Source organism: Carassius carassius, chromosome 9 (assembly GCF_963082965.1).
Source record: "Carassius carassius chromosome 9, fCarCar2.1, whole genome shotgun sequence".
Classification (NCBI taxonomy): Eukaryota; Metazoa; Chordata; class Actinopteri; order Cypriniformes; family Cyprinidae; genus Carassius; species Carassius carassius.
In genome coordinates, this window is record NC_081763.1 from 14848740 (window position 1) to 14875041 (window position 26302).

Consider the following 26302-nt stretch of genomic DNA (forward strand, 5'->3'; position numbering starts at 1 on the left):
TTTTTAATTTATTTTAATTTTAATATTTTAATTCAAAGACTTTTTGTCCTCTGTCAAGCCTGCTGAATGCACATATACACCTTTGCAAGCTCAAAAACTAAACTAATGCCTGCAAAAGGTTGACAGAATTCAGCCATACAGCTCATGTGACCGATGTGTCCTAATAAAGATGGGCAGATTGATGATTACCAAATGCTCATGTTTGATAACACTAATTATGCCTGACAGGAAAGGAAAGGAAGGATGGAAGTAAGGAAGGGAAAAAAGGAAGGCATAAGAGGAGGGAAGGAGGGAAAGGGAATGGAAATAATAGACAGGAGAAAAGGAAATGAAATGATGAAAGAAGGAAGAAGGAAAGAAATAGGGTGAGCATTTAAAGAGATTCAGAGCAGCCCCACAGGCTCATACATTGATTTATCATCCTTTAGTCTGAATCATTCTCTTTATCTCTTTCAAAATTGCCTTGCTTCAATGTCACTTAAACGTTTGGAGGACATACAAGGGGAGGTTGTTGGAACGTTTGCAGAACATTAGAGCAGAATTGCCTCCTGCCATTGATCAATGCTACTATTCTATTCAAATAAGCCTCTGTCAGGCCCAGTTTAAGAACATTATAGATGACAGCGGGCCCTCTGCATCCCTATGCATGATACGACTGTGCATGCACTGGTGACCTTGTGTGGAACAGATCTTAAAACACCAACAACAACAAGATATTGCTAATAATTCTGATAGCTGCAGAACAGTTGAATGGTGTTAAATAGGCTGCGTCCACTTTTTAGCCTAAAATTTCAAAGTTTTGGCTTTTTTTCCCTATTGATATGCTCTGCACTGTCCTCATACATTATATGTATGTGTAATTGCATTGATTTGACCGTTCGCTGTAGATCCCACCATCCTGCATGCCATGTTTGGTCAATTATGTACAATACCTGCACGCTATTGGTCAAACTGCTTTTCAGTCAGTACCATCAGCAAGTATCAAAACAATAGGAAAACAAAGACAGAACCCAGGCATTTAGAAATCCAGGCTACTACATGTACATAAAAAATAAGATGTATGGTCACCCTGATGTGAATCAACTAGTTTATAAAAAAGAACATTTATAACTATACTTTGTTATATTACCTTACACGGCTAAGGTAGTGATGGAAAATGTATATCTTTTTCTCTTCTGACCAAAATAATCAACCTCTTGTTTGATGTTTTTTGGGAGACCAACTTGAAGATGTCTGAAATCTGCATAGGGAACTTTTTCGACCTCATGTAAAATTCCAGATGGCATGGATTTCTATTTAAATGACTGGATTTCACCCACAAACAACTGCATCTTTACAGGAAATTTCCTGAGGTCTGATCAAAAAACAAAAGGCAGCATTTGTGTATGGTAGTAGCCTTGGACCTGCCTGTCTAAAAATAACTATAAACCGACAGTCTTGACAGGAAGACCTCTTGCAAATATATAAGCAAATATTATGATTTCTACTGCATAAGGCTGATGTGTGTGAGGAGGAGAGGCTGAGAGCAGTTTTGTCTGTGGTGTAGTGAGAAGAGGTTGCATCATGTGGAGAAAGCAAAAAGGTAGATTTGAGTTCAGTGGAAGGCTTGCGGCATCACAAAGATTTAGAACACAACACCTGCGCACAATCACCCAAAAGTAATGGTTTAATGATCTACAGCAAAATATAGAGAGCTTTGGAGATAACCAAGTGGATATTTCATAACAGCAATATTAATTTCTTGCTAGAAATGACATAAAAGTAGAAAACGTTGATCAAAAACGCCTTTCAGATGCCATCTTTATTTTTTGACTTAACTGTCACAGAATGGAATGCACAGGATTGTGGGATATCAAAGGCAGTGAAGGATACATCTATGCTGCCTTCAAAAATTGGCTAGATGAAGGCATCTCAGGAGACAGGAACTGAAGCTAACATTGAATTCGGACGTTGACGTTAACATTGAAACAGACTGAGAGAAAACTGAGTATTTTACCTGAAAGTTTAGAAGAATGCTGTTTATGTCAAAACCAAGTAGTGTGGTAATGCAGAAAATGCATTCTACTTGTGCATTTGAACCAATGTAAACACATCATAAAATCACAGTTAGAAGCATTTGCATTCACATACCAGCATAAAGTATGTTTTGAGCCTAAGTAATTAAGGTAATATAATGTATTATAACAAATACTGTAAAATAAATGGTTAGCAACTACATTTATGCTTTTTGACATATAAATATTGAATTAATGATCATACTGTATGTTGGGTTGAGTGGTGGATTGGTCCAGTATGTTTTTTCACTCCTCTGTGCTTTTCCTTCGGTAGCAGACAATTACATGCAGGTGCTTTTTGGAAAGTTTGTGCAGTTTTGCTAATTCCATTCAGCCTTTGTCCCCCAGACTGAGTGCTGCTGTCCACTCGACACACACCTCAGCTGAAAGACCATCATTATAAGCAGCTCCGCCACAGTTTTCTATTAGTCACGTATGGCCATGTACCTTTTGAAACATACAAACAGGTCCTATTCTTTCCCTGTAGAGCTCTGACTAATGCTGTACTTCATTGTGTTTATTTGTGTATGCAAGAATCCATTGTCCATGTTTATATCTGGCCTGGCTCTTTTACCAGAGTATAATTTCTTTTTGCCATCTCTATTTCTGTCTGATTGTATTTTGTGTTTGACACAGGGTGAGGTCTCGTTTTGAGAATGAGAAAGCACATGCTGTCTTTTTTAAATCACACTGTGCTTCAATGTTTGTGTTGGCTTTGTGATACAGAGCACTATGGTAAGAATAAGTGAGCTCTGTTTATTAAAACCTGGCTGTGAGGATACTTTCTACTGTTTATTTTGATCTTTTTAGAGTGTTGTTGTGAACTTTAGGATCTGCCATTCTCTGAGAGTTGTTCTCTCCGCTTCATATTGTTAAGTATGCGTGTGTTTGTTGTTCCATTGAATGGAAGGAAAATTGCTGCTGTTGACTCTGTAAACAAAGGCCTTTATTGTGAAGGACCTGTTCATTTAAATTATGATTTTGCTCAAAATGCAGCTGTTTAAATCTGATGGTTATTTTTGTTGTTCATAAGCATACACACATGAATGTTGTATACGGAACCAGGGCTCGCAAAATCGCTAGCCAGATGCCCAGTGTTCTGACGATTTGTTCTACCTCCCATTGAAACAGTAGGTAGCACAATGCGACAACAAAAAATGTTACCTTTGAGATTATGGTTTAACGCCTGACCCTAAACCTACCCTTACAGTAATGCAAATACAGTTATCATGTGTTGTTCAGAGTGAGAAAATTGATTGCGCAGTAAAGCCTGGTAGGACAATCCGATGGGTAGGCTGAAATGTAAGCACACCGCGGCTATTATATCTTCCAGTCAGGCGGCTAAAATGTATCACCACCCTGCCTGATGGTCTATCTTAAAATCAGGGTTCCCGCGTGACTTAAAAAAAACAGTCATTGTGTGGTATCAAATTTAAGACCATAACAGTCTTATGAACCTACCTTAAATTGTTAAGAAAAGTCTTATTTATAATAATAATTTATAATTATAATTTCAGGAGGTCTTACATTTGAGGACGGAAAGACAAGATTTGCGATATGTCTTAATGTGACAATTAATTAATATGATTTCATAAATGAGCGCTGCACGTTTCGAAGTCAAAACACATTTATATGGATGTGTCTCTAAAAGGAACTGACTGTCCTCAGAAAAGTTTTGATGGCATTTTCATTTTATCTTACCTTGATAAAGAAGCATTTATGAGCTCAGCGCTGATTTGTGTACAGCCGTTATCGGGCAAACCTAAATTTCTGCTGTTTCTAAAGCCCCACCTAGTGGCAGAGAATGAATTTGTATTTTCAATAAGCCTTGCTCAGCAATGGATCGTCTATAAATTGATGCCATCAGGAGGATGACAGCTGATAAAAACATCACAATAATCCACAAGTAATTCAGCATCGATTCTTGTGAAGTGAAAAGCTCTGTGAAGAATCCATTATTTAAATGTTTTTAACCTCAAGCCGTTGCTTTTGGCAAAAATACAAGTCATTGCATGTATTTATAAAATACTGCTTTTCTCCAGCCATCTCTTCTAAATCAGCAGAGAAATATGCACAGATCAAGAAGCGTTTACAAGCGAAAACAGTCCAAAACAGTTCTACACTAATATGTCTGTGGATTTAGATGTGAGAAGACAACAGGGGATGGACTTTTTCACTAGAGGAAGTGTTAATATGAATACTGGACTCGTATTTTAAACAGAAGTGATGATTTAAAGTTATAACATTTAAATGATGGATTTGTTTATTACAATCATGTAGCTTTTCACTACACAAGCATTAATTGATGGACTGGACTGTGTTTGGACTCTAATTCTGACGGCACCCATTCAGTGCTGAGGATCCACTGCTGAGCAAGTCATCTAATGCTTACCAATGATGTAATTTCTCCAAATTTCTTCCAGTGAAGAAACTAAACTCATCTACATCTTGGATTTGCCTGAGGGGTGAATCAATTTTAAGTTTTGGGTAAACTGTTCCTTTAACCCAGGTCCTCCTTCAGCTCGGCCCACATATGCTGTTGTAAGCAAAACTGTGAAACTGAATTTAGGTCGGATAGACATTGCACTGTTTGTTCTCCTGTGTCATCCCCTTGGGAAACAAGATGAGAACAGTTGTTGTTTCCACTCCTGTAAAGGTACTTACTGAGCATCCACTCCTTCTTTTCCCAAAGGAAGTAGCAAGTACGTGCAGGGCTATCCAGCGTCCTACTTCCACAGGGTAGGTGGCCTTGATATGTGGCCATACTGCATTCTGGGTAATCTTCAGGTCACCTTTACTGTATGTGGGTGCTGAGCGGTTTAAATACAATTAACATCTCCTTTAAGCAGTCAAATTTTCCATTCAGACATGTGTTCTGATTTGATTGTAAGATTCTTCATGATCCAGTTTATTAAATATTAACAAGAGAAGAAGATCTATATAGACAAACAGATTAGCATAAACCAATTTAAGATTACATTTTAGGCTATTGGAAACATTATGCACTTACAGAAACAGTTCAGATCTCAACAGCAACACTTTCAAACTGTGGAACATCAGGTACAAAAGAACAGCGAGATCAAACACCAAGCACACACAGCACAATCTAGACAACAGAGTACAGTGACAGTTTACATAGTGCATCTGTCAAATCAGAGTCAAGGGGGGTTTATTCTCTTTCCTACTCTGCACGGAAAAGAAACTGAATACTCTAGCCTTTGCATTTTGGCAACAAGACTAAGAAAAAGTCTTTTATACTTTGAGGCCTAAAGTTCTGGTCCGTTGGAGCGTCAGGAGAGATCCGAAGACTCAGAGGTGCTCGGTGGGCTGAGCAGTTTAATAGCAGCGCACCCGTGCTGGATGTATTTATAACAGTGTGTGGGTTAAGCCATTGCAGGAACAGCCCGCGTCACATGCCGGAGGAACCCTTCACCTAGCAGAACCAAGCCAAGTCTTCTGTGCTAAAAAAAAAGGATGGTTTGATATTCCCACTCTTATAAAAACACAGAGATAAATCTATCTATCTATGACTCTACCCACTCTACTCAAGTCTCTGTAAACCTTAGCTGTTAATTATTTCACCCACCAGCTATGCCACATTCATTGTGTGCATGTGTGTGTGTGTGTGTGTGTTTGTGTGTGTTTCAACAGCAATTAAGGAACATTTGCATACAGTTGCATTTTACAAACAGCATTATAAATATTGAAACAGTTGGAAAGAGAACATTCTAAATCATACTTAAAAAGAGCATTTGAGCCCTGCATCCTCTTTTTAATTTTCTAACTTAATTCACTATTGATTAGTTCTGAATAAAACTGAAAAACTGAGAACAGTGGGAAGGGGTGAGGACATGTATGAGTCTCCTAGTCATATATGCGCACTCATACACACACATATCACTGCAGGAAGTACAGCAGAATTGGTTTCTCTGCCGCCTGTCAGCTGCGGTGAGATGATATACAGTATGAGGAATTAAATAGCGTCTGACCTGTACAGTTGTTTTCTTCTAATGAGAAAGGTTCTGCAGGTATAAGTGGAGAATGAAAATAGGCTAGTATATAATATATGGATAGTAATGATCAATCTGTCTATCTTAGAATATAAATTTAGTTTTTGTGTTTTCACAATTGAAAAACTTCTTTAATGTTTAAGCTGGTTTGCCATTCTGACCAGTTGAAAAGAACTCAGTACTCAAAACCCTTCTAAAAACAGGCTGGGATGTTATACAAGCTCAGATGTTCTTTATTCGGTTGTTAATAAGGAATATTGAACACATACTTGAATGGAGTGGACAAAATTAACATTTTCGGTGCTTAACATCAGTGCCATTCCATCTCTGTAACTGCCACCATGCTCTTAACACTTCTTTCTCTCAGACTGCTGGTCTGCAGTCTGGGATTGTGTTTCATTTCCTCAGTCTGTAATTTTAGAAGAGCAAGTTTACTAAAACTGGCTCTGGTACATTTTTAATATGCACACACGATAACACGACACACACATGCAGTACTCACATACAAATACACAATACAAAAACACGAGAACTGTTTAATTTCATTGGGCAAACAACTACGAAATGTCATTACAAATAGTTATTGTGTCTCTGTGGTAGACTGATTTGCAGTTCAGTCATTTGATTTGGTCTCAATTACAATTTAGAGTCAGTCAATCTATGTTTTACATGCCTAGGTGTTAGAATAATTATTATTATTTTTTTTTAATAGTATAGTGTTCCTAAAGCTCAAACAGAATGACATTAAGTACGCTACGGTCATGGGTTGGATTCTCAGAAAGGCATAAACGGATAAAAATGTATACCTTGAATGCACTGACCAGTTTTAGATAAAAGCATAAAAGGGTATATAATGGAATACTTTATGCAATATAAATATCACGTCAAATATCATACCATTAGGGCTTTTGCTTTCAGCAGTGACACTGTGTCTATAAACCACACCCACACACTGAGACCATTTTTAGATCCATTTACACAGCAGGCCAGTCATTTGCCTCCTGAGGGATGATTCCATCATAATGCATACACTGAATGAGTTCAGACCTTCTGACCAATCAGAAGACTCAAAAGTACTGTGCTGAAATTGGGCCAGCTTGATAATCTCTGAGAAGTTTCTGTGAACATATTCTGTGAAGATAATTACTGACTCTGAACAGATGCTTTTATTTGTGTTAACTTAATTCCAAAGTTGCAGAATTCACAACTAATTAAAGCTCTGCTAAACTGAATGATTAAGTGTATTTAATTGGCAATATGAAATAAAATAACACAGAATGTTGTGAGAGAAAAAATACAGGTGTTGTGCTAGTCATATTGGCTGTCTAAACAAAACGTCAATGAAACATCTGCATCTAATAATGGGAAATAGAAGAGAGTGGAAATACACTATGTTGAGAGACAGAAACCTATTAAAGGATTTATATTATGAATAATATGCTATGCCTATAATTGCATTGCAACTGAAAGAGAAGAATCACACACACACACACACCATAACTGATTTACTGTGTAGCACATGACTGCATTAATTCACATACACATGTGATTGAGCTGATATGACTAATGCAGTAACACAAACAGCACTCTGATTGGTCCCTCTGGAGTACAAGTGCACAAGCTGGAAAAACATAAAAATAATCCCCAAAACATGAGCCGAGTGCACAGCAGATAACACGAGAGACCCTTGTTCTTATTAACACACACACACAACCTGTATGCTTAGTTAAGATACTTTTATGTGAACATTTTTACAACCCGAATTCCGGAAAAGTTGGGACGTTTTTTAAATTTTAATAAAATGAAAACTAAAGGAATTTCAAATCATATGAGCCAATATTTTATTCACAATAGAACATAGATAACGTAGCAAATGTTTAAACTGAGAAATTTTACACTTTTATCCACTTAATTAGCTCATTTAAAATTTAATGCCTGCTACAGGTCTCAAAAAAGTTGGCACGGGGGCAACAAATGGCTAAAAAAGCAAGCAGTTTTGAAAAGATTCAGCTGGGAGAACATCTAGTGATTAATTAAGTTAATTGATATCAGGTCTGTAACATGATTAGCTATAAAAGCTTTGTCTTAGAGAAGCAGAGTCTCTCAGAAGTAAAGATGGGCAGAGGCTCTCCAATCTGTGAAAGTCTGCGTAAAAAAATTGTGGAAAACTTTAAAAACAATGTTCCTCAACGTCAAATTGCAAAGGCTTTGCAAATCTCATCATCTACAGTGCATAACATCATCAAAGGATTCAGAGAAACTGGAGAAATCTCTGTGCGTAAGGGACAAGGCCGGAGACCTTTATTGGATGCCCGTGGTCTTCGGGCTCTCAGACGACACTGCATCACTCATCGGCATGATTGTGTCAATGACATTACTAAATGGGCCCAGGAATACTTTCAGAAACCACTGTCGGTAAACACAATCCGCCGTGCCATCAGCAGATGCCAACTAAAGCTCTATCATGCAAAAAGGAAGCCATATGTGAACATGGTCCAGAAGCGCCGTCGTGTCCTGTGGGCCAAGGCTCATTTAAAATGGACTATTTCAAAGTGGAATAGTGTTTTATGGTCAGACGAGTCCAAATTTGACATTCTTGTTGGAAATCACGGACGCCGTGTCCTCCGGGCTAAAGAGGAGGGAGACCTTCCAGCATGTTATCAGCGTTCAGTTCAAAAGCCAGCATCTCTGATGGTATGGGGGTGCATAAGTGCATACGGTATGGGCAGCTTGCATGTTTTGGAAGGCTCTGTGAATGCTGAAAGGTATATAAAGGTTTTAGAGCAACATATGCTTCCCTCCAAACAACGTCTATTTTAGGGAAGGCCTTGTTTATTTCAGCAGGACAATGCAAAACCACATACTGCAGCTATAACAACAGCATGGCTTTGTCGTAGAAGAGTCCGGGTGCTAACCTGGCCTGCCTGCTGTCCAGATCTTTCACCTATAGAGAACATTTGGCGCATCATTAAACGAAAAATACGTCAAAGACGACCACGAACTCTTCAGCAGCTGGAAATCTATATAAGGCAAGAATGGGACCAAATTCCAACAGCAAAACTCCAGCAACTCATAGCCTCAATGCCCAGATGTCTTCAAACTGTTTTGAAAAGAAAAGGAGATGCTACACCATGGTAAACATGCCCCGTCCCAACTATTTTGAGACCTGTAGCAGAAATCAAAATTGAAATGAGCTCATTTTGTGCATAAAATTGTAAACTTTCTCAGTTTAAACATTTGCTATGTTATCTATGTTCTATGGTGAATAAAATATTGGATCATGTGATTTGAAAGTCTTTTAGTTTTCATTTTATTAAAATTTAAAAAACGTCCCAACTTTTCAGGAATTCGGGTTGTAATAGTCTTTCTATTTTTCTATTTTTCAGTCTGAGAAGCTCCTAGAAAAAAAGATACAAAGCTGTCACTGGGTCGGTAGTCAAACATGCAACAGTTAAAAAGTGCATCTTTGTATCTTATTTAGCACCTAAATGACAAATTATTACTTTAAAGGTACATATTATTATATACTTTAAAAGTAAATATTAGAGTCTAAAGTATACATAATTGTATTTTTTCAAAGGGTACCGCCCCATTGACAGTCCAGTACCCGTTTTTTACTAAGAGTGTTACCAGGTTGAAAGTTATATGAACTCTTCTGATTTGTGTTTTGACAGTATGAACATGTTTGCAACATTACCAGTTTAATTTCAAAGTGTAGATGTCAGAATCATTTTTATGCTTTCATGTTTTTTTATCTGCTTTTTTCAGTGTCCTTCATGGTAACATGACAGTTAACCTCTTTGAACTCTATCATTATGTGTGTCCTTTGCTGTGATTTGAATAATTTGCACAGTAATACCATTTGTGACTGTTTTTTAATCAACTGAAGAGTTTATCAAAAACACAGACATAAATCTTTACATGCAAAGGCTCCTTTTTTAATATTCACCTGTTCATTATTCTTCAAATGAAGCAATTAGCCTTCCTAGCAAATGCCTGTGTGTTTGTTTTTATTTTGTGCCACAGCATAAAAATAACTGTTTACTTAGAATAACCTGTTCAATCCAACTAAACATAAGTTGCTCAGAGATTGTGTTTCTTCACTCACAAGTTTTCACTGATATATCATATAATATTTATCAATGATATTTTCATTTCATATTTATACTGCACAAGCTTACTTCTCAAGTTAAATTATCTTGTTTTAAGGAATTTCCAAATTCTTTCTGTACAGCAATAGACAATACTGATTAAGAAGTCTCTGTATAATGTAATTGCTGTCTAGGAGAAATAATAAAGGCATTTAAGAGATCTCATTTGTTTTTTCTATCAAACAGTCACATATTAGGAGGAACAGATTATTTGATAAATGTGTATTCCTTTAGCAGACACACTGACACTTTGACTAGTTTAAATAGCTGTTAGTGAAGACAGTCATGCTTCTTCTCATGCCTTGTGTGGATTTGCATAGATATATGTTCTGTTACCCTTTAAAATGACAAAGGTCAGTGCACAATCATTCTCTGTCAGCTTGGTGTACTCTCAACCTTAACCTCTCAGTCTTCTCTCAATTACTCCTCATCACATGGAGACGTTTTCAAACATGCACTGACATTGTCATTCTTGTTCACGAGCAGTCTGCATGCAGACACCCCTTCAGCAGTTCAGTGCAAACACAGCTGTGTTATAAAACAAGGCTAATACACACAGACAACCCTCACGAATCCACTCCCACTAGCATGCACATGGCTTGGTGAAATGACTTCCTGTGCATCGATGCCAAAATAATCCAAGTGCTGAAATAAGCTCAGAATTTTCCAGGAAGTGAAATATAACCCTCACCATTTTGGACTAATTTGCCTGGTACCAGGCATTGTATTTTCTGAGTTTCATTCAGTCATTACAAGCTTATTCAGTTTAACCAATGGTGGGAGTTGGGACAGGAACTAACAAACATGCACAAGTTCCACAACACTCCAATTTTCATTTAATGCTGGCTTTAAATGTATGGTTTGACAGTGTATGTTCATGTGTGTCTAGAGTACATGAATTTCAGTTGTTATAACAGACTTCTTCATCAGATGTGGGTTGATGTGATATTGGATGGTTTTTATGGTTTTGATCTGGCTGAAGACTCCCCTGGAATTTCTCCCTGCATGTGCTTTGACTTGGAAAGTCTCCAGAGCAGGAGTTCATATTTAGATAAAGTAATCAGATCTATTTTGATGTTTCTTCTGGCAGCCAGTGAACATATTCATATCTCTGATCTTCTGTGTTTGCATGCTGATTTTGCTGGTATGAGATTGGTATTGTCTCATCAGTGAAGAAACTTTATTTTTATTAAAGCTGAAGAGAACAATTGTTTTGAGTGTTGATTTTTAAATATCACTGCACTTTGCATTTCTTTCTTTTATGTGTAGATGTTATATTTTAAAAGCTTGACCCATACTCAGAATTAGTGCTCTGCATTTATCCCATCCAATGTGCATTAAACACAGCAGTGAACACAGAGAGCAGTGGGCAGCCATTTTTGCTGCAGCACCCAGGGAGCAGTTGGGGTTTTGGTGCCTTACTCAAGGGCACTTCAGTCATGGTATTGAAGTTGGGAGAGAGCACTGTACATTCACTCCTCCAACCTACAATCCCTGCTGGTTCAAGACTTGAACAAGACTCGAACACCTAACCTTTTGGTTAAGAGTCTGACTCTCTAACCATTAGGCCACAACTTCCCCGTATGTAATGTTTGATTTTTAGATTGCCCGTTTCAAATATACTTATCAGTCTTATTTGTACTCTTTCTGCAGGATGGTTCAAAACAGAAGCAGGCAAGAAAGAAGACTGTCTCATTTAGCTCCATGCCAAGTGACCGCAAGATGAACAGCACAGCCGCCTGCATGGCCTTCATGATGGAAGGCTGTGAGATGAAGAAAGTTCGCTCCAATTCTCGCATGTACAATCGTTACTTCCTGTTGGACCCTGACATGCGCTGGCTCCGCTGGGAGCCATCAAAGAAAGACTCAGAGAAGGCAAAGCTTGAGATCAAGAGCATCAAAGAAGTTCGATTGGGGAAAAAAACACCAATCCTTCGCAGCAACGGCCTCTCGGATCAGTTCCCAGATGAGTGTGCTTTCTCAATTATATATGGAGACAACTACGAGTCCCTAGATCTGGTCGCCAGCACGGCAGATGTGGTTAGCACCTGGGTGATGGGACTGCGGTACCTGGTCTCATATGGGCGGCACATGGTGGGTGTAGTCGAACCAAGTCAACCCAGTGTGAGAACATCCTGGATTGGGTCCATGTTTGAGCTAGCTGATCCAGAAAGTAAAGGATACATTGACCTGTTCCGGGCCACCCAAATCATCAAGGGTCTCAATCCTGGCATGAGGGAGTCTCGTATTGAACTGAAGTTCAAAGAGCTACAAAAGGCAAAGGACTGCTATGGTGAAGGCATTGATTTAGACATATTTGTGGAGGCATACTGTGAGCTGTGCACACGTCCTGAGATCTTTTTCTTGCTGGTGCAGTTCTCCAGCAACAAAGAGTACCTGGACTCCAAGGACTTAATGCTCTTTGTGGAGGTGGAGCAGGGAGTCGAGGGAGTCACCGAGGAAATGTGTCGGGAGATTGTTCGCAAATATGAACCCTCCGTGGAAGGACGTGACAATGGCTACTTGTCCATAGATGGCTTCACACACTACCTCCTGTCATCTGAGTGCCATATTTTTGACCCACAGCACAAGCATGTTTGTCAGGATATGACACAGCCCCTTTCACACTACTACATCAACTCTTCCCACAATGCCTCACTTTTGGAAGATCAATACTGGGTCTCATCAGACCTCAGCAGCTATGTTCGGGCTCTACGTATGGGTTGTCGAAGCCTGGAGGTTGTAGTCTGGGATGGCGTTGACTGTGAGCCAGTGGTCTATGTCCGTAGCTCTGTTGCCTCCCAGCTGGCCTTCTGTAAAGTTCTAGATGTCATTAACCAGTATGCCTTTGAGAGTTCAGAGTATCCAATAATCCTCTGTCTTGTCACACACTGCAGTGTTCCCCAGCAGAGGGTCATGGCTCAACACCTGAAAAAGATCCTTGGGGACAAATTGCACACTGATCCTCCCAATATGGAGAATCACTACTTGCCCTCCCCTGAAAAACTCAAGGGAAAGATACTCATCAAAGGGAAGAGTCTGCCTTCAGATTCGCAAGACTCTGAAGGGGAGGTCACGGATGAAGAAGAAGGTTCCGAAATGTCTAGGAGAATGATGGATGGAGACGATATGGACCAGCTCAATGGGATTGGCTGTAAACGGTTACGACTCTGCAAAGAACTTTCTGACCTAGTCACCCTGTGCAAGTCTGTTCAGTTCCATGACTTTGAGACATCGAAACGGGAACAGAAGTATTGGGAGATTTGCTCCTTTAACGAGGTTGATGCCAACCGCTTTGCCAATGAGTTTCCTGAGGACTTTGTCTCCTACAATAAGCGTTTTCTGTCAAGGGTGTACCCTACACCCATGCGCATTGATGCAAGCAACATGAATCCACAGGACTTCTGGAAGTGTGGTTGTCAAATTGTTGCCATGAATTACCAGACTCCAGGTTTGATGATGGATTTGAACCTTGGTTGGTTTAGGCAAAATGGCAACTGCGGCTATGTCCTACGTCCAGCCATAATGCGTGAGGAGGTGTCATATTTCAGTGCCAATGCTCGTGACTCACTTCCTGGAGTCTCAGCCCAACTTCTTCACATCAAGGTGATCAGCGGTCAAAACCTACCAAAGCCTCGAGGCTCAGCTGCTAAAGGTGATGTGGTAGAGCCGTACATCTATGTGGAGATTCACGGAATTCCTGCAGACTGCGCAGAACAACGCACAAAAACTGTCTCTCAAAATGGTGACAATCCGATATTTGATGAAAGCTTTGAGTTCCAGATCAACCTTCCTGAATTGGCTGCTTTGCGTTTTGTTGTCCTTGATGATGACTACATTGGCGATGAATTTATTGGCCAGTACACCATTCCTTTTGAGTGCCTGCTTCCTGGTTACCGCCACTTACCACTGCAGTCACTTACAGGGGAGTTTTTGCAAAACACCACGCTTTTTGTTCATGTTGCTATTACAAATCGGCGAGGTGGGGGCAAGGCCCATAAGAGGGGTCTCTCTGTGAGAAAGGGTCGTAAAGCAAGGGAATACACCTCCACTAAGACCACAGGGATCAAGGTGGTAGATGAGCTCTTCAGGGCATCAACCCAGCCAATAAGGGAAGCAACAGACCTACGAGAAAATGTGCAGGTATGAATTCTGTCTTTTCAGGGTCAGTGTTTTCAGATTTTGTTGTTTGAGTCTGTTTCCACTGATTTTTTTTAGAAATTGCACTGACAGCAACCTCTGATATTGAAAGTAATAGTGATATTTGTAGTTTATTAGATGATACAATCAAATGTTCTTTTGCCATTACAGAGCAAAGTTAATAAATAATAAATGTTATGCCTAAGCACAATAGGTTTTTGGTATGAAATGCGAAATTTAGTTGCGCTGTCATATGAATGTCTTACAAAAAATTCCTTCACTTTTGACTGGCATCAGCTAACACTTTCAGTTTTTACAAGCAGTCTTAAAGGGGATGTAACAAGGATTATGACAACACAGTATTGAAAACACAAATTAAAATTGCTTGTGTAGTCCGGGACAGGTAAAATGTGCGTGAGAGAAAAAATACAAGATACAAGAAAGAATCCAAGTGGAAGCTTTTGTTTTTGAGCTCATTAGTAAAGCATTTAAAACCAGATACCTATTCCTCTCTAAATATGTTTTCACATCTTTAAAAAATGTTTGTGCTTTTACAGATGAGAGAATTCAATGAAACTGCATCTTTTTCAAATGCTACAATGTTAAAGGATTAGTTCACTTCCAGAATAAAAATTTCCTGATAATCATGTAGAGCCCTTTGAAGCTGCATTGAACTGCAATTTGGACCTTCAACAAGTTGGCTACCACTGAAGCCAATTATATGGAGAAAAATAAACGAATGTTTTCCTCAAGAACCTTAATTTCTTTTTGACTGAAGAAAGAAAGAAATGAATATCTTGGTTGACATAGGGGTGAGTAAATCATCAGGATTTTTTTATTCTGGAAGTGAACTAATTCTTTAATCATCCTTCCCTTTTCACTGAATACTGGTGGAGGAGTAAAATTGCAGGGTTATGAAGGCAATGCATCATTCCAGTTTATGTCATTAAAGATTTGGTGCAAGCTGCAAATAATATTGATTTCAAATGACTTTTGCTCAGCAGATGTAACATCTAGTCCTCTAACACATTGTCCTAATTTAAGAAGACTAAAACCTCAAAGGACATCTCATTAGATGATTAAAGACAGAAAACATATGGCAAGCTTGAGCTGTCCTTCTGCTATGGATCTCACCCCCTGTCTTTGAATTTGCATGCGTATACATTTAATTGTGTTATTTAATTTTATTCCTATTCCAAAGGTCCGTGTTTAGCATACCCATATTGTCTTAAATTGTCAATTTCTCTGGTTTCGCATTTGTTCACACAGCTGACCTCATGTTTTATATTGTAAAATGTTTCTAGTCTACTTTATTTAAATGTATTGAAAACTTAATTTACATTTAAGCATTTTCTTATAGTGCCTTTAATGTTTACATAATATATGTTGAACATACTTTACTGTTTGAATTGCAGCTGATGTTGGGGGCTTAAATCTGTGTGTTTTATATATATATATGTTAGATTGTCGTTCCCATCATCTAATGCTCTTTTAAAGTTATTTTTAAAAACAATAACAATTTAACATAACACTGTCAAAAGTAATCTATAGCAGGTTTCATAAAGAATATAGATTTTTATTTTTTTGTATCTTACATTATAATGTTGTGTTGCCTAAATTCACTTGGAGCACAAGTATTTTAGATAATAGATAGTAAGATTACAGTTGCATTTTGAAAATTGAAAGAAAATTAATATTGCCTTTTTAATATTTAAATGATTTATATAAATTAAACTTCAAATTAATTTAAAACCTCTTTAAGAAAGCTAGAATTTGGTCTTCTAAATCTCACTGTGCAATTCAAACAATGAATCAGTTTCCTATTAGCCAGTTTCTCCACTGACTACTGATGTGAGAAACTGAAGCATATCCACTGAAGAGGAGAGAAGAAGGGGAGAGGGTGCAGGAGAACACTCCTTTCATGCTCAAGTGTGCAAACAGTTAAAGGGAATGCACTGAACAACACCAGTCATACAATGCAGAATGTGTGTAGGGTTTTAATGCTGCTGTTAAGAATGTATGTGTTGTGTCACGCTTTATTTCGTCCTACTGTGTCTTGGAATAAGATCAGGGAATGTATGTATGTATCAAGAGCCAGGTGATCCTGTTCTTTGCAGGATGTTATTCTGCTCTATTATTTGTAAAGTTTCAACATCCAGCTGTCTGCTGCTTCCTCTTTCTCCATGTCTCTCTCATACTCTTAAACAGCAAGTATGGTCTTCATGGTCTCCATGGTGTCATAGCAATCCCACAGGAAGCGCTCTTTGTGTAGATGGATCTGTCACAGTTGTGAACCGCACTCTCACACTAATGAACTTCAGCACACACACAGACTCACAGAGACCAATGTGAATATGCAGATGATTAGATAATGGTTCTTTGGTATGGGTACTTTAACATTTTTATTTTTGAAAGCACATCTTGAACTATTTTAGTCCCACAAAGCCATTTGATAATATGGCTTGCGTTTTTAAATTTGATGCTATCAGCCTATCACAAGAAAGTGATCTTTCAGTCAGGCTTGTATTGCAACCATACTGAAGCCTGATTCTAATCTAAATCTGCTCAGCTTTAAATATGCACATATTAGCGTGCAGAACACACAGTGCACAATGTCATGAATCGCCACTTTTGACTAGCATAACATCCTGTCTAAAGTTAACATGCCTTTTCTAGACACAGCTTGATAATTGTGTCTAAACCACAGAGAACTTGCTGTGCTGCAGTGTTTAACTGGTAAATATGAGTATTTCATGGCCATAGAGCGACAGCTATATTGCTCAATGACAATAATAAATCACTGCTGTCATAGTGTGAGAACTCTGAACTGTAAGAGCATCTATGGAGTTTCATGATGAGATACTTCTGCCTTGACTGCTTTTTACTAAAAGATTACATACTTGCATAATTAAAAAAAGCTTGTGATTTGATAATCTCATTGTAATGATAAAGACTCCATAATCATCGGGAAGAAGGAGGCGGGAACCAGCGGACAATCAAATGAAACTTTAATAACAAAATAACCACAAAACAGCGCACCAGCCCCTCACGGACGACTGGTGCGCGCAAATAAAAACCAAAACTAAAAGCCCAGGCCTGGTCCTCTCTCGTCCTTCACTGTCGTCGCTCCAGTTTTATATTCTTCCATCTCCTCTGTGGGACTCAAGACCGGTGGTGGGTCGCAGGTGTGGCGGATTTCCCAATCACTCCACCGGCCTCACTCGTGTTCCCACATCCCTCGGCCCCGCCCCACTCGTCACACTCACATATATATATATATATTGTGTGTGTGTATGTGTATATGTGTTCAGAATTACTTTTGTTCCATAAAATAAATTAATATGTATTTGCAACAACTTTAGGGGAAGTAAATAATTAATTTACATTGTTGTCCATTTTGATCTCACTGATGTTTAGTAGAAACAACTAAGATATTTACTTTGTGAATTTTATTTCTATTTTTCTATTGGCTCACTTATATTCCACATTCATTTTTATTCATGATTTGCATGGTTTGAGTGACTCACACATTCTATTTGTACCCAAATCTTTGGTGACGATAGTCTGTTTTTACACTATATTTTTGATCCATTTTCACATTAGAGCTCAGCTAGTGTGACCCCCAACACCCGCTCCCGACCCCCGACCCATGCAAACACAAACACCCTTTTTTTCACTAACACAGGACAAAGTGTCTGGAACACATTATCCAGACGTGTGCCGGAAGCAGCTCTTTCCCGCGCTCTCCTGGCCTGAGACACACTGTTTTGTGTGTGAATTCGATAATGAAATTTGGACAGCAAAGAGTTCATTAAACTGAAAATAACAAAAAGAAATGATGAGAAAGAAAAAGTGCATTAGACAAGATAGAGCTCTTGATGTTCATGTGTGGGTGGCTGTCTGGGACTGCTGATAGCTCTCTAATATGAACAAATAGTTTGAACACCTATATTTAAACACACCACTGATTTTACTTACAGGCAAGAATAATTCTCAGTTATAAACATTTGTCATTTTCCTGCTCATGGTGTGTGAGCATGTTTTGGTATTCCTGTTGGGACCATATTTCTGAAAATGTCCCAAGAGAATAGCAAATCCTGTTAATAATAAATGCTCTTAAAATAGTATGACTGCATGTGTATGGAAATGGTTGTCGGCTTGACAAATGCTGTTATGACACCAAAACCAGTGTATTGTTAAAGGGATAATTCAGCCAAAAATGAAGTATCTGTTATCATTTCCTCACCCTCATGTTGTTTAAAAACTTGTATGATAGATATTTTGAAGAACTGCTTTTGTCCATATCACTGGGGCCCGATGCTGTTTGAAATGTTCCTTATATCTTCAAAATATCCCACAGTACATCTTCTTTTTATGTTCTTTAATTAGGCCGCTCTGATATGCAAGTCTCATATGGTCTGGATGTTTCTCTCATTTTCAAGTTACTAGCATGTATGCAGACACAGACACACTCCGAATCTGGGTATGAGGTGCTCGTCTGAACAATTTTAAGAAAAAAGGTGACGTGTTAAAAACAGTAGTAACATAAAAAAAGAAAACTATTTTAAAAAAATAACAGATTTAAGAATCTTTTATTATTGTTATTATTACAAATATAAAATGACCATACTAATCTAATTTCTTCATTTCACAAATGTTAACCATCTAGCTTTTTTGGGGGTGGAAAACCACAGGAAGACCTTAAAGCTTCTTTTTGGTTGACAACAGTTTGATACTCCACCCCAAAATAAATTTTTTTATCATTAATCCAAACACTTACCCCCATGTTGTTCCAAACCCATAAAAGCTTTTGGGGTGGAGTATCCCTTTAAGTGCTTCTTAATATAAGTTTGGGAAAATGGTTGGCAGATGTTGCATTCCCAAATGCATATAATATATGCAACCCAAACCCATAGATTCAGAGATGGGTGAGTGTGGAGCAGCATTTACTCAGAAACGAGCCACTCTGAGATACTGAAAACAGAAAACCACTTGCATGTAAAAGAACACGATTCACAGCAAAACACAAAGCTTATACTTGCACCTATAGCAAATTCAGATTAATTCAAAAATTAATCATGAAGACCTAAGGTGCTATCTGTGTTTGTTTGTGTGTGTGTGTGTGTGTCAGGAGGTCAGGAAGACAGCATTGTTATGTTCAGTGTCAAAAAGGCTCACAAGCAACTGTCCACACTCACACTCATGAATAACCCAAAATCCAAGTAGTCTGAGATCCTTATGTCATGGGAACCTAAACCATGCTGCTCTTCTCTCAAATACCTTCTGTGTCTACAGAGCTCTCATAGAAACATATTTTTTCTCAAATGTGTATGATATCATCCCTAATAATTTTCTGAACAAAGGCAACATTGTTGGCAAGAGTGGTTCTCAAACTCTCATGTAGTTCTTCCGTATTAGTTACTAGAATGCAAAGCTTGGTCCTTTCTGTGTCGCTCCGGGACTCGATGAGCTGAATGTGCGATCTAGTGTGTGACTTTGATCTAGCCTCCAACTGTCACGTCCTCTTGTACACATTCTACAATTAATGAGCAAAAACAGAGAGGAGAGTTGAATTCTCTTGAAGGGTAAAGGTAAACACAAGAAGGGTTGAGGTAAACACAAGCTTCTCCATGGTCAGAGGTAGATGTATTTGAACAGCTTTACACTGCGTGTGCTGTTCCTGTGGGTAATCACACATTTATTCTGAATGTGAAACATACCTGCAGCTGTCACATGTCACTAAAGCTACCGGTTATGTCTTTTTTTCTCCAGAATGCCATGGTGTCATTCAAGGAGCTCTGCGGTTTGACTCCGGCAGCTAACATGAAACAGTGTATCCTGACTGTGTCCTCCTGGCTGATGAACAGCGAGCGAGCTCAGCGGGTAACAGTAGATCTGAGCGGGGCCTACCCCACCATGGAGGCCCATGGCCCCGTTCCAGAGCTACTGCGTAAAGTGCTCACCGCTTATGACACGGTAGGGTGAAATTCAACAGCTTGACACTAAACTTTAATGCAATGTGAATAACCTAGCACATGTGACCATTAAACTATGTTAGGCTGTGGTAAATACTGCAGGATGCAACATGATGGTAATACATGAAGGTTCAGCTTCATATTACATTAACTTGTTTAATAGTTGTAGTGCAAAAATGAACAATAATAGGCTCTTTGACAAGCATGATGAACATACTGTAATCATAAATCCTGAATATGTTAATCTGAATATACTGTCATAAATCCTGAATACACTAGCAAATCAAAATATAAATTCTGAATATACATATATATATATATGAATCTGATTCTATAATAAACCCTGAATATATAATTGCAAATCTCAATATACTTTCAATATACATAGTTGTGAATATAAATATATAATCATATATCATGAGTTTATACTTGATAATTATATTATATATTGTATTGTATTGTATAATAATATTGTATATTATAATATAATTATTAGATATATTGTTAATGTAATTATTAGATATATTGTTGTAAATCTGAACAAATTGTCATAAATCCAGAAAACGAATCCTGAATATATAGTAATATGTAGTAATTTCAGAAACCTAGATCCAGAATGTGTAGTTATAATATGAATATATAATGAATCATATGAGAATATGAAGCTGACAGTCTGAATATAATATTATAAATCCTGAATCTATAGTTGTGAATATGAATATATAGATTTAAACCCTGAATAGGCATATATATTTTACATGATATTTTTACATATTTAATTTATACTGTACTTAATAATACATCAAGATATATATTTCTAAATCTAAATATTTATAGTTATACAGCGTTCCCTCTGTAGATTAACCTTGACTGTTTCTGAATTCAGTCATAGCCTACAGCAGAATAGCTGCAGCATTCTGCTCTTTCTTGCTTGTTCTTTATAATGGGATTTTACTACAACAGATTAAATTCTGCAGAGGCATGAGAGTGTGTTTGATTGTATTACACACACACTCACACACAAACACACTCCATACCCTCCAAACCTGCTCCATCACAGCCTGCCATGTATTTTACTTTCCATGACACGATGTATGCAGGAATGTACTGTGTGTGGGGGTGGTTTTCAGGCCAAGATTGGCGGTGTAGGATTTCCGCTTTGAATTAGGCCTCCATGAGGGTCAAACAAAAGTTCGATTTGTCAGGTGTCAAAGTATTTGTTAGACTCTGAATCAGGAATGTAGTGCCTTGTCTCACAATAGAAATTTTGAAGAACTTTCTGACAAATCTTTAAAAAGTACCAGTTTAGATCAGCATGAATTTCTATGTTGGTCCAGGGTGGTTTATTGTGGTCAGAGCATTTGGGTTCACAATATACGGATTTACATTTTAAGAAACTAGGAAGTGGAATGAGACACAGCCGCACTCAATGCCTAAGCAGTTTAACGAATGTGTGTACATAATACATTGATACTGTGCATGTTCTTACTTGATTCTAAATTTAGCTTTAAACAGTATTTATTGAACAAGTAGCAACAACAAAAGAGACAACGTAAGGAAACACATCTGATCTGGCCTGAGGAATGCAGCTCAATCGCTTCTGTCAATAGAGCTTATTAGCGAGTGTGCGGATGTGTTTGAGCTTCTCTGGGGAGGGCATCCCTGATTTGGAAGTCTCACTTCCTGCTGAGACCTGACTTCCTGGTTCTGTTTTTGGTTTCCTATAGATGATCCAGACGAGTCGCACACTGATCGAATCAGCCGATGGCTTGTACTCTAAACTTACACAAGCACAGCGAGCAGGTAATGTCACACAAACACACATACACGAAGCAGCATTGAGATTAACAGGACAAGCACATCACCAGTTGATTATTTAAATACAGTATGTCACCAAGGCGTTATTAATGACTGTAATGTTTTTGTCTGTTTACTCATGGAGCAACAGGAAACAAACTCTTACACAGTTTCTTTCTCAGTTAATAATCAGTGAACCCTATAATAATCTACTCTGTAGCTGATGTGAATTTTTTCTAAAGAGCACAGTGGAACACTATGTTTTTCTGTGTGTCTTTTTTATATGTTTTGAAGAAAGCATTTTAGTCATCTGACCTCCTGTGGACAGTAATGAATAGCTTTTTTACCCACATTTGACAACACAAATACCAACAGACTGAATTGTCCATTATTTTGAAGTGGGCTTGTGCCCTAAAGCTTTTCACTGTGATTTTCACATAGACAAAGCTAAGGTTTGAGCAAGAGAGAGAGAAAACATTTTAATTTAACAATGTTTCTTTAAAAAGCAAAACTTATTATTAAATGATTATCATAAATTAATTAAACGATATGCGATGAGGATCATGCATTGCAGTGATTTTACAGCGGAAATGGTGAAACGTGAAACTACTTTACATGAGCTTGACTTATGAATGGAAGTCAGTCGAGTGCTCTGTCTTGTGAGACTGCGGCCTTAGGGATAGCATGACACAAATTAGTCTGTAATTATTACTGATAAAAATCTGAAGCAAACAAAAATCACTGTGCATTAATTCGGAATGTGTGCATTGATACGGATGTGTGTTTATAGTCATTTTCCAGCAGCTTCGAATGCAGCTCATACAATCAGAATCTAAATTTGGAACAATCCATTTTATAACATTTCCTCAGAACCCCTGGTTGGCCGTGTGTCACCATGTTAATGGAGAAATCTGCTCTAGAGAGCAATAGAGCATCAGTAAATAAACAAGGTTGGCGTGCTCTAGCGCCGTCTCCTCGCCCACTCTTTCTCATCTTGTGTTCTTCCACCTACCTCCAATCTATCTTGCACCAGTGGAGAGGTTGAATCGTGCCTTTGCTAATGACCTTCTCTGCTCTTACTGGTTTTGACTCAAAAATAAACACGTTTCTACAGCACTGGCAGTCTCTCACATCCTGCCGCACGGATCTGGACGTGTCCGGCTGAGTGTCACAGCTGCCGATCTGAAGCTTAATTAGCAGCGTGAGGGGAGGGTGGGCAGCTGTTTGAGAGAGATGGAGAGCTGTGCAAGGCGCTGATAGCCTTGTCCTGCACCTCTCCTTTCTAATAAACACTTCGGTCAGAATCTGCTAATTAAATGTGAGTTAAGTAATTATGATGGAGAGGACTGAGGGGACAGAGGGAGGGACAAGTATAACTGTCTGTTCATGCTCACTTGTCCCAGGGTTGCATAGGGACAGAAATATACTCTTTACCTCCCTGGATGCTTAAATGTATTTCAATTTCAGTCAGACTAAAAGAACAATGTGCCTTTTTTGAATGTCATTAAATAGTTTAAAGCACGAATTGTTTATTGTAAAAACTGTATTGATGTTACCATGATCTGCTTAGGCCTAGCGTACTGTAACATTACATAAACGGAATAGATTAATTTACCTTTTTTGTGAACAGAAGCGTCATTCAAAATCAAAATTGTTCTGTTTTGGCAGAAAATATTGTATATTGCCTTTTTATATCTCAACCAGTGTTTTTTGTAATATTAATATAAGATAATAGTATGTATTTATATTTTGAATTAGATTACTTTTTTATATTTGTTTCCATTTTAATTTTAAATTTTATTGGGTGCTTTTGTATATATTTTTTTGTTTGTTTGCTTAAAAATTTTAATTTTTTAAAATTTAAAACCACTTTAAATTTAAAAATATTTCTATTTCAATTCTAGTTTTTGTAATTTTACTATAGTACTTCAACCTACCGGTACTCTTTTTTTTTTTTTTTAGTTGCCAAGCCAAAATTTCTAATTTTCATTTACTTTAAATTTAAATGTAATATTAAAATTTTATTTCAGCTTTATTTCAATTAGTAAATTATTAATTCCCCGGGAACACATGATAGGTAAAAATTGATAGCCTGAATGCACTGTAAGTCGCTTTGGATAAAAGCATCTGCTAAATGCATAAATTTAAATTTAATTTTAATTTAATTAGTAATTTTAATAGTTCAGGTTTTAGTTTAAAGGGGCATGAAATGCATTATTTTAATTATTGTAAATGATATGTAAATTCCCCTCTGATTTGAATGCTCCATTGAAAGAGGCGGGTCTGCTCTGTGACTTTAGTGTAAACAGACACTGCTATGATTGGCTAACATCTATGCATATGAAATGAGCATTAATGTGGAATGCTATTAAAAACTTTCACAGCGTTTTTACTATAACAGCCACCAAGATGAATGAACTGTGAATACTAAATGTGAATACTAACTAACTAAACTACTCATGTAGCGTTTCACAATTTCTGCTGTCTCAGGAATAGTTTCATCATATCTAACACAGTGTAGACAGTATGAAGTAGGAAGTGTGTTGAATGGTGTAAACTGTGTCATTGTGCCACACACCTTCTTGATTATATATGACAATGACACATGTTAAGGTGCGTGTCAAGGGGCGAATCATGGAGGATCTTGACTTCACAGTTCTCCAGATCTCAAATCCTGGCTTCAGAAGGGTAGAAAATAATTGATAATTTAAACTTAAAAATTTGTACTTTAACAATAAAAACGATGATCCCAACAATTTAGAATTATATTTTCTCTTGTATTTGCATTTACTATAGTTTTACCTGGTCTCTGACTCATAAGAACAGATCAGTGACCTACTGGACTGTATTTGTGGTTTGCATTGTGGTTGCAGGCCTAACTTCAATGTGTAAATACATTCATGCATGTGTATAAATATAACTGTTCCGCATATATTCATAATAATCTATTTGACATGCTGATAGTCCTTTTTCGAGGACTCAAATCATCTACGCATTTAAACGCCTATTCAGTACTGCCCATAACTAACACAATCTTTCTTTAATTCATCGCAATCACTCAGTCCTGTACTTTATTCTGTTACTTTAATCCTGTCCTTCAATTCTTCCCTTAATCCTTATCTCTTGCCTTCATCATGACACCTTCGACTTAAAGATTCCATCCCACACACGAACGAGTCACATCCGATCATCCAATCAGGAGGCGGCCTGTTCTAAGAGGATCACCATACATCATCATTGCCATAACAACCACATTAAACGTAACAGGGCAACTTTGTCTGTCATTAAACACTCTCTTCTGTATAAATCTATCAAAGGCTCACAGACACAAACACATGCAGCCTTCCTCTAACTCACAGACAGCTCAGAGAGGTACATTGTGTGGAAATGATGGTTGTCATTTGAAGCCCTATTAGTCCTTCCTCGCACTGTGCCCTTGAAAACGTGGAGCTCCAGATCAGCTCATTTAGACAATGTGGTCAAAATACCGACATAGTAAGCAAATAAACTAGATCGTGCATGTCTGTATCGTTTACTGCTGTGCACTAGTGAGGCCCGTGTAAAATCATATGAAGCCGATTTTACTTAAAAAAGAGTATTTATGACTAGCTAGCCTTGCAGTAGCAATGTGTCTTGGCATAAAATCCGCTTTGGCAGTGGAGACAAGAGGAGCTGTTCTTGGACTGAATCCTACCTGAGTGAAGTGGACAGTGGGCAGGTGTTAGGGCGCACTTTGACACCTTCAGGCTATAGTGCCTAGATAGGGTGCAGCTGAACTTGCACAAATACACACAAAGACGTTTCTCTTCCACATGTGCACTAGTCGCACCAGCTGAGAGCCTACATCATATCTAGCGTTTCATTCAGGATGTCACCAATGTGTTCTGCAGGTTTGTGGGTGTTTTTATCCATGAGAGAGTGAGTGAAAACCAGAGTAAATGTAAAAACAGGAAGTGTGAAACATCCTTTGCTGTTGATTCTTTTAACCTTTGAATGTCATATTTATGGATAAATGTTTCAACCTCACAGAAAAAAAGAGATAATTGGTCATAAAAATAAGAAATAGTCAAAGTTTCAGATATAAAGTCACAAATTGCCAGATATGGAATTATATTGAAAAATATTAAGGAGCAGTTGACTTCCATTTTTATTGCCTGTCTTACACATTTCTTTTC

General features: G+C 37.9%; 1 protein-coding gene across 1 annotated transcript in view; it reads left to right on the forward strand.

The window, feature by feature from the left end:
- Positions 1 to 26302, forward strand: part of LOC132148738 (inactive phospholipase C-like protein 2) — a 149281-nt gene that overhangs the window by 117884 nt on the left and 5095 nt on the right. Inside the window, exons 23-25 of the mRNA XM_059557435.1 lie at positions 11869 to 14358; positions 20128 to 20331; positions 22058 to 22133. Of these exons, the coding sequence (XP_059413418.1) occupies positions 11869 to 14358; positions 20128 to 20331; positions 22058 to 22133 (2770 nt within the window). The remainder of the gene's footprint in view (positions 1 to 11868; positions 14359 to 20127; positions 20332 to 22057; positions 22134 to 26302) is intronic.